This window comes from Stenella coeruleoalba (genome assembly GCF_951394435.1).
Source record: "Stenella coeruleoalba genome assembly, chromosome: X".
In the NCBI taxonomy this organism is placed as follows: Eukaryota; Metazoa; Chordata; class Mammalia; order Artiodactyla; family Delphinidae; genus Stenella; species Stenella coeruleoalba.
Window position 1 is genome coordinate 28,554,616 of NC_137152.1, and position 10,208 is coordinate 28,564,823.

The 10,208-nt window shown below is 40.3% G+C and overlaps 1 protein-coding gene across 1 annotated transcript in view; it reads left to right on the forward strand.

The window, feature by feature from the left end:
• The window catches only part of LANCL3 (LanC like family member 3), a 99,333-nt gene that overhangs the window by 81,541 nt on the left and 7,584 nt on the right, over window positions 1-10,208 (forward strand). Inside the window, exon 4 of the mRNA XM_079910182.1 lies at window positions 5,132-5,339. Within this exon, the coding sequence (XP_079766308.1) occupies window positions 5,132-5,339 (208 nt within the window). The remainder of the gene's footprint in view (window positions 1-5,131; window positions 5,340-10,208) is intronic.

Sequence of the window (10,208 nt, forward strand, 5' to 3'; positions counted from 1 at the left end):
CCCAAAAGATTTGCAGACACCCACATTTATAAATACCCAGCGCGGCGTAGAGTTTTTCTCACTAAATACAACGAAGTATAGCAGGCAGATTCACCTGACCCCTTCCTACCCTTAAAGATTCTGTAATACAGGACAAAAGTCATTTACAAAATCATTAAAACAAATGCTGTGGCTAAAAGAAACTCTAGATCGCATTATGTTACATCATCTGTGGTCACACTGACAGCGCATTTCCTTTACTCTGGGTGAAACACAGGTGTAGCTATATTTTTTTAAATCATTTCATGAGGGCTCCTGGGTAAGTGACTTTGAATAGAGAACAGTAAGTACTTGTACAGTGCAGCTGTCTTTGGTCACTAAGCTTTGTAGTGCACACCGTACAATGCGTGCTTCAGTGAAATTCCGGATCCCAGAATGGACCTGTGCGCTGATTCTCTAGGATGTTGAAACAAAACGTGCCAAGTCTGGCTATCACGAGGCTCTGCTGGGTCACATGTTTCCAAGATTTAGCCTCTCAAACCATACTTCTTAAGTAATAATTCATTTTCCCATTTGTATTTGACAAAGACATATATCATTGCTGCCTCCGGGTTTCATGTCAATGCACAATAATCAGTGTTCCCAGGATGAAATGACACCGTTCCCAGCAAATGCAAAGAAATCCAACGTCCTTTCCTTTTAGGTTAAGCCACCTTATTGTGGATTTCATTAGGTTAGGTAAGGAGACAATAGGTGTAGAAGTTTTTCAAGGTCCTGTCCATGTACCATTCCATGATCCAGGCTGCAGGAAGAGGCCCTTTGTCTCTGGCCAGAGCCATAGGATCAATACCCATTAAGCTGCCTGGGGCTAATGGCCTGGTTTAGCAATTAGACCATCTCAACCCGTCTTCCTTCCACATCTTTCATCTCCGCTTCAGCATCGGCCTGCGCTGGGGTGAGAAATGGGACATTATAGGGTCAGCAGACATTTGTGGAGTCCTTGCCATGTGTCAAACACCATGCCACAGATTGGGGAGCAAAAATGAACATGACAGAGTACCTGCCCTTGGGTAGCTGGCACAATACTAGGGGCGGCAGCCATGAAAACAAGTAATTTCAACAGACTTACAGATATAGAAAACAAACTAGTGGGTACCAGTGGGGAGAAGGAAGGGAGGAGGGGCAAGATGGGGGTAGGAGATTAAGAAATACACATTACTATGTATAAAATAGATAAGCAACAAGGATATATTGTATAGCACAGGGAATTATAGTCATCTTGTAATAACTTTTAATGGAGTTTAGTCTGTAAAAATACTGAATCACTATCCGGTACACCTGAAATGAATATAATATTACAAATCAACTATACTTCAATTTAAAAATTATTTATATTAAGAAACAGGTAATTTTAATATGATACTGTGTGAGTGCTAAGGCTTGTATAAGGAGTGATGGGAGCTCAAAGGAGGGATTTCTGGTCCTCCTCCAGGTTCCGGGAAGGCTTCCTGGAGGAGGTGATGCCTGAGATAAGTTAGTCTAAGAAAGGTGGGAAGTTTGTTCCAAGAAAAGTCAGTCAGAGGCATGGAACCACATGGTAAAGGAAGGGGAACTGTGGGGTGGTTTGGTTTCACTGAAGTAAACGCTTCATGGAGGGCATGGGGGAGAAGTGGCAGGAGGACAGAGTAGGAGCTGGGTGGCAAAGGGCTCTCTGTGTCTCACCTGGAGAGTAGCTTCACCTGGATTCTGGGTGGTGGGGGGGAAGCTAAGAAGCACAGATGACACCACAGAGTTGCTCTGTCTTGGGGCAGCCAATCATTGGCCAAAACCTTCTGGGGGAGGTGCATAGCATAGCCACCCCTTTGGCTGAGGCTGTATCTCCCAAGAAGAGGGCAGCAGTGAGCTTTGTCAGCAGTCAACTCACAGCAGCTGGGGGATGGGGCACCTGCCAGTAAAGTAAAGGGATCCGATAGAGCACCAAGGGCTCCGGTTCACCTGGCCTGTTCCTCCTCCTCCTTTGGTACCCAGGTTAGATGGTGTCATTTCACCAGTGGGCCTTTCCTACCTCCAAGTGTCGGTTAGGAGCCTTCCTCTGTGCTTCCTCAACGCCTCTCTGTCCCCTCACGTAGCCTAATGAGTGCCCCAGTTAGGTTGTAAAGACTAATGAAGGCAGGGGCTTTTATTTATTTTTTAAACCATCTGCTTCTCTTTTTTTTTAATAAATTTATTTATTCATTTATTTAATTTTTGGCTGCGTTGGGTCTTCGTTGCTGCACGCGGGCTTTCTCTAGTTGTGGTGAGCGGGGGCTACTCTTTGTTGCGGTGCGCGGGCTTCTTATTGCAGTGGCTTCTCTTGCTGCGGAGCACAGGCTCTAGGTGCACGGGCTTCAGTAGTTGTGGCTCATGGACTCTAGAGTGTAGGCTTCAGCAGTTGTGGCTCGCAGGCTCTAGAGCGCAGGCTCAGTAGTTGTGGCACACGGGCTTAGTTGCTCCACAGCATGTGGGATCTTCCCGGACCAGGGCTCAAACCCGTGTCCCCTGCATCGGCAGGAGGATTCTTAACCACTGCGCCACCAGGGAAGCCCTGGCAGAGGCTTTTTAAAAACTTAGTACCTACTACTGTCCTGGTATATAGTAGGTGCTCAATTAATATCTAAACAGCCATCCATCCTGTGAGCTGTCTCTTTCATTAGCCTCTTTGCCATCTTTCTGCTGACACGATCAGCTCATAGCTACCCTATTGCCCTTCTTTCAGTCTTGGTTGACCCCACAGTGGGGCATTTTGTCTATAATACTAATCACATCATTAAAAATATAAACCAACCAATTCACAACAAAACAGTCCCACTGGTTCCCTACTGCCCACGAATACAGTCCAAGCTGCCCATCTGGACTTGTAAAATCATCCAATATACGAGCCCAATCTACCCTTCCAGCCCATGGTCCTGTTGCTTAGAACACTGCCCCACTGGTCTTCATGTGACTTGTTTATTGTGGCTTAGAAACTTTGCACTTGCTGATTTGATGCCTGGAATGCTCTCTCTCCATCTCCTCAGGCCTGCAGTTTCCTATGCATCCTACACAGTCCTGAAGAAAGCCTTACTTCCATCAAAGCTTCCCCTGACTGTCTCCCTCAGGGAGCTTCCACTTTTCCGATCCCTCTAGTATTATTTTCAGGGCCATTCATTTTATGTCCCCACAGCATCATGAACTACATATCTTATTATGTATCAGTCAAAAGTACATAATTTTCTCTCCCTTTCTAGGCAGTGCCTTCCTGAAGGGCAGGAATCGTGTTTAGCGTTTATTTTATATCACCCAGGGCCAGAACTGGTGACATAATTTGGGGGACCCAGTACAAAATAAACATGCAGACCCCTTTTTAAAAAATGATTAAGAATTTCAAGATGGCAACAACAGAGCATTCAATCCAGGGTGGGGCCCTTCTGGAGGCCCTTTGTGAGGCTGTACAGGTCACATGCCCATGAAGCTGGCCCTGCCTAGGGCTGTGCCTACAGCAGATCATCAATGAGCACTTTCAAATGAATGGATACAGTGAATGAATGAATGTGTAACTAACTAAGTTCAATTCTTTTAAAAATCATTCTATGTGGGAATGACACTTTCTTCCTAAAACTGAAGGACAGTGCTATAGGTGACCATTGTCAGTGGTTGACTGGAAAGCACTGGCTGAGGAGAGCCCGTTTTTGTGTGTTCGTCATAGGGAGTGTTAAAGGATACATTTTTTTTTTTTTTTTCTGTACGCGGGCTTCTCACTGTTGTGGCCTCTCCCGTTGCGGAGCACAGGCTCCGGACGCGCAGGCTCAGCGGCCATGGCTCACGGGCTCAGCGGCCATGGCTCACGGACCCAGCCGCTCCGCGGCATGTGGGATCTTCCCGGACTGGGGCACGAACCCGTGTCCCCTGCATCGGCAGGCGGACTCTCAACCACTGCGCCACCAGGGAAGCCCAGGATACATTTTTAAAAGAGAATAAAATCATGACTCTCATACAAACATAAACATATGTCAACAATTTTAACTCATACATTAATGAGGGAACCACATAGGTATTACAACTGGTTCAAAGGAAAATCCAAAGAGTGGACATATTTCTAGGCTATTAGGAACGCTGACATGAATTTACTTAATAGATGCAGAAACTAGCTGCTTCCACGAAGACTGAGGGAAGTCAATGCAGCATCTACCGTACAGAATGTGAGTTTCCAGAGACAGGTATTATTTACATTACTGTCAGTTTTCTACAAGGTAATTTCTGTCTTTACACAGTTGTAAAATAGGCTAGTCAAAGACAAAGGCAGAGGTAACCTTGATGGATGAGCTAGTCAAATTATCTACTAAATTCCAGTCTTTCCCACTTTCTATAGAGAAGGGTAGGCGAGGCAGGAGAGAGAGTGAGCTTCTGTTACTAATCTCCTCTCTGAATATGAGCACCTGGAATGTGGAGGAAATTGTTTCTATTAATAGCTGTCGCTTCTCTTGTTTCCATTCCTGCCTGTGTAATTGAGATCGCCTTGGCCGAGGAGTTTTGAAAGAACGTGTCTTTCCTTGGAACAATCAAGTGGGGAGGGCCTCACTTCACAGCTGAAGCCAGAGTCTTGGCCAGGTCACTTGGGATCATTGTTGTTTTTGGAAGGACTCCCAGTTTGGCTCTTAAGAAAGGATGTGTAGTTAGAAGTACTTTAACATTAGGAATTCTGAACATCCGTGGGGGGATGGGCAAACTGTGTAAACATTTAGCCATTCCAAATAGCCACATATGCATAATGCTCACCAGGGTGTGTGTCATCAAATATTAACCCATTTGTAAATTATGGATTTTATCAATCTAGATACTTGTTGCTCTTTCTCTCAGGGCCAGTATCAGCATACAATTCAAACAACTTAAACTAAATCTCACAGGTAAAATAAGACTCCCTTGGAGAAGATCCTATAGCCTTGCTACTCAAAATGTGGTCCCCGGAAGGGCTGTCATTAGAAATGCAGTATCTCTGGGCCCACTTTAGACCTACTAGATTAGAGTGGGTATTTTACCAATACATTGGTGGTTTGTGAGCCTCTGAGTTTGAGAAGTTCCTCTCTATAGTATTAAGCCCTGAAAATCACCTCTAATGTCTTTGATGTTTTCACAGGAATTGCCTATCTGTTTGCAAAAGCTTATCTGGTTTCCAAGAAACCACAGTACCTGGACACATGTATCCGGTGTGGGGAACTCACGTGGCAGAAGGGCCTGCTAAAGAAGGGGCCAGGGATTTGCCACGGGGTAGCTGGCAGTGCCTATGTCTTTCTGCTGCTATACCGGCTCACGGGAAACTCTAAATACATCTACCGAGCCCAAAGGTCAGCCTTTCTTTGCATGTTTTTTTTTCCTCCAAATGTTAATACAATTAATGTTCTGAACAGGTAATAGAGTCACATAGTTTTAAAGTGTAAAAAGAAATACTTCCACTGTGCACTATAGCAAGTTAGTTCACTTCCCAGGAGACAGTCAGTTACCAGTCTCTTAGTTATCTTCTCAGGGATATACATATCTGTATATATACACAAGCAGATAGGCATATATGTAATATTTTGTCCCTCTTTTTTGTTACAAATGGTAGCACTTTGCTATCTTAACGATCACCCTAAATCAGTAAATAAAGGACTTTTCATTTTTATTGCTGCATAGTATTACATCTTCTGAATGAGCCATAGTTTATTTAACCAGTCCCATATGGAGGGCAATTTGGATTCTTTCCAATATTTTGCATTACCTATGATGCTATGATGAAAAACCTTGTACATATATCATTTTGTTCACGTATGGGTACATCTGTAAGTAAATCCCTAGAAGTGGAATTTCTGGGCCAAAGGATATGTATTTTTGTGATTTTTTTTATTGTGGTTGAGAACACTTAATATGAGATCTATTCTCCTAGCATATTTTAAAATGTACAGTAATATCTTGTTAGCTATAGGCACAAGGTTGGACAGCAGATCTCTAGAACTTATTCACCTTCAGTAACAAACTTTATACCCATTGAGCAAAAACTTCCCATTTCCCCTCCCCCACCCCAGCCTTTGGCAGCCCTCATTGTATTCTCTGCTTCTATGAGCTTGACTGACTTGTACATTCCTCATGTAAGTGTTATCATGGAGTATTTGTCTTTTTGCGACTGGCTTATTTCACTTAGCATAATGGGCTCATTTATCATTTAGAACAGTGCCTGGCACATAGTAACTGCAATGTAAGTGTTCACTGTTATTATCACTAACAATTTGAGTTATATCATTCTAGACATTTCTCTATGCATGAATGTATGTTCCTATATATATATATATGTATGTATTATACGTACATATTAATAAGATCCAACAATTATGTATGTGTAACAGTACTATACATAATGTTTGCAGTTTATAATTTTAAATAAACAATTTTTAAGGGACATCCTTTATTTCAGTTTGTATAGCTCTATCTCATTGTTTTAATGACTATATAGTTATTTATTATAGTTGTACCATGATTAATTTAACCAATCTTTAAGTAATGGACACTTGGTATATGTGCAGTCTTTACTAATACAAACAAAATTGTCCCAAATATCCAATACATACCTTTCTGTGCACTATGAGAAAAATTTTAAATTGAAGTCGTTAAATCCAGAGGTATTTTAAACTGTCTTTGTCTTTTGCCCATTTTTTCCTATTGTGATGCTTATTTTGAGGACTGTAACTCTTTGTCAATATATGCTGTAAATATTTTTCTACTTTGCCATTTTTCTTTCAACTTATTTCATGGTCTTTTGCCAGACAAAAATTTTAAGTATTTTTCTTTATAAAGTTGTCAACTTTAAAGATTTCTGGACTTTGTGTTATAGTTAAAAAGACCTTTCCCTGGGCTTCCCTGGTGGCGCAGTGGTTGAGAGTCTGTCTGCCGATGCGGGGGACGCGGGTTCGTGCCCCGGTCCGGGAGGATCCCACGTGCCGCGGAGCGGCTGGGCCCGTGAGCCATGGCCGCTGAGCCCGCGCGTCCGGAGCCTGTGCTCCGCAACGGGAGAGGCCGCAGCGGTGAGAGGCCTGCGTACCGCAAAAAAAAAAAAAAAAAAGACCTTTCCCATTCTAAGATTATAAAAATATTAATTTACATTGACTTTTAATACTTTTATGATTTTATTTTCATTTTTAAAATAAACTTGTACCCCTTCACCAACTTAGAAGTTACTTTAACTTTTAAATCATTGATTAGTTTAGAGCTTACTTTTTAAAATAGTGTCAGATGGATATCTATCTTTGTGTTTTTTAATGAAAAAACAAAACTTTCCCATAACATCTTTTGGCCAATAACCCCAATCATCTAAAATTCCAGTTTTATCATAAACTGAATTTATATAAATGTGTGGGTTTGCTTCTGGACTTTCTATATTTCATTATTCATTTATTTCTAGTTTTTCTTAGCTGTTCTCTCTCATTTATTCTTCCAGTTGTATTTTAGAGTCAATTTTTCAAAAATTAAAAAATCCTATGGACATTTGATTGGAATTTCAATGAATTTATATGTTACTTAGTGAGAATTCACATTTTTAGAATATTGAGTTTTTCCATCCAAGAGTATGGTATGTTTTCCCTTTATTTAAGTTTGTAAAAATGTCATTTGGTAAAGTTTTGATCTTATGAAGAAGGACTTGTATGTTTCTTATTAATTTTATTACTATGTATTTTATGTTTCCAGGATTGTGAGTGGAATTTTTTCCTCCCTTATGTTTTCCGGTCATTTATTACTGGCATTTATGAAGACTTAAAACAACGTACATATTATTGCAGTTTAGCAATCTAAGACACCCTTCTCTCATATAAATCTGCATTTATCTTACAAACATCTTAGTTTTGATAAATATCAAAATGATATATCTGGCCACCTTACTGAACTCCATTAATCTTTCTATTAGATTCCATTGGGTTTTCTAAGTAGGCACACATATTATCTGCAAATAATTATAATTTTGTTACTTCCATTCTCAACTATATACTTTTTTTTTCATTTCCTATCGCATGGGTCAGAATCTCCATAACAATGTTCAATAAAAATAAGGATAATAAACATCCTTGCCTTTATGCTTATTTCATTAAGAGTGAGTCTGTGTTTCACCGTGATCTTTTTTTTTTTTTCTTTTTTTTGCGGTACGCGGGCCTCTCACTGCTGTGGCCTCTCCCGTTGCGGAGCACAGGCTCCGGACACGCAGGCTCTGGACGCACAGGCTCAGCGGCCATGGCTCACGGGCCCAGCCGCTCTGCGGCACGTGGGATCTTCCCAGACCGGGGCACGAACCCGTGTCCCCTGCATCGGCAGGCGGACTCTCAACCACTGCACCACCAGGGAAGCCCTCACCGTGATCTTTTAAATTTGCTTCTTATAATGTGTATCATGTCGGATTATGACACTCCTCTGTTCAGGATAATCTGATGGCTTCCCACATGAATCAGAGTAAAAGCCAAAGTCTGTTCTCTGAACAAAAAGCCCTCCAGGATCTTGCCTCCCATTACGTCTCTGATATCATGCCCTACTTGTCTTGCTCCTGGTTCTTTGCACCACAGTGGCTTCCTTGTTACTCTGTTAAGATGCCAGGTACAATGTACCTCAAGGCCTTTGAAGTTTTTGTCTCCTTCACCTGTGATGTTCACTTTCTACGTATATGTCCCAGTTCTCTCACTTCATTCAGACCATCACGCAAAAGTCATTTTGTCAGAGAGGTCTTCCCAAGGCAATTTTTCTAATATTCGATCTTTAAAAAAAACCATAAACTACCCTTTATGATATTTGCATGTATGCACAGAAGGAAAAATACTAACATATGTGAGTCCCCCATTTGTAGCTCCATTGTTTTAGAAGTCTGTTATTATATTTTTTTTTTGTTTTGTTATTATATTTTGATTAATGGCTCCCTAATCTGTTTAGGTTGCAACCTGACCCTTTATTTCCCAAATATAGGGAAAAAAAAAGTCCTTTGGGATCTTACTTAGGCTAATGTGATATCACCTTTGGAATAAATTTCATCAGGGTTGTCATTCTCTAGAAAGCCTATTAAAAAGAATCAGAACAACCCCTCTATTTTTCTGGGACACTGGTCCTAGTTTACAGAGTCTTAATTATAAGTCTGGGATTACAGGGCCCTTCAGACAACTTAAATTTCTCACTTACAGGTAAAGACTGAAAATGTGCAGGTAATATCTGAATATTGTTTGGGCATTGCATTTAATTGTTTAGTGTACTGAAATTTCCACTTCATCATAACTCAAAGTTAAATATGGTGTGGTCCAAATTGGGGAGACATCCTTTGGCCGTTCCTAAAACAGTAAAGTCAAACAATATGTACCTTCCTGGAATAAACATTACTTGGTCATCGCCTACTACTCTTTTAACACAGAGTTGGAATTTATCTTTCCAGAAAAATATTTGACCACCTTTTCAGTTTCCTCTATGATTATTTAATTATTCAGGTTTTCTACCTCTTTTTGAATTATTTTTGGTAGTGAATAAACTACTATAAAAGCATCTAGTTCATATGTATTTTCGAATGTTTGACATAAAGTTCTAACAGTATAGTTCCATGATATTTAAAATTTCCCATGTCTGTGATTACATGCCATTTCACATTCCTAATGGTTTTCCTTTTTGGCCAGACACACCAGCATTTTGTCTATGTTGCTTACCCTTTCAAGGAACTGGCTTTTGGTTTTTATTAATTATTTTTGTTTTTCTCTTTTGTTTCCTAATTCATTGTTTTCTGCCTTTATTTTTGATTTTCCAGTGTTCCTTCCCTTTATTTTGTTATTTTCTACAGTTTTTAAAAAGTGCTTAATTAGAATACCTTCCATCTTTATAACATCAGCAACAACAACAACTCAGATCAATGAATTTTCCTCTGAGTTCAGTTTTGGTCATGGTCAATAGGTTTTGATATGTAATGTTATCAGTGTCTATAATTCTTTTTAGTTCCATAATTACCATTCTGACTTCTATTTTGACAGAGTTTTTTAGAAAAATGAATTTGTTTGTTTGAATTTTTCACCTTTGGGTAGTTTTTGGAAACAATCATTTTCACTTTAGTATGATAACATGCTGTGCAGGTCAGAATACAATGAAACTGCTACTCTCACACATTGCTGGTACTCTTGTAAATTGCTATATATCATTTAGAAGTTATTTTGAAAAGCACAAAAAATGTTTAT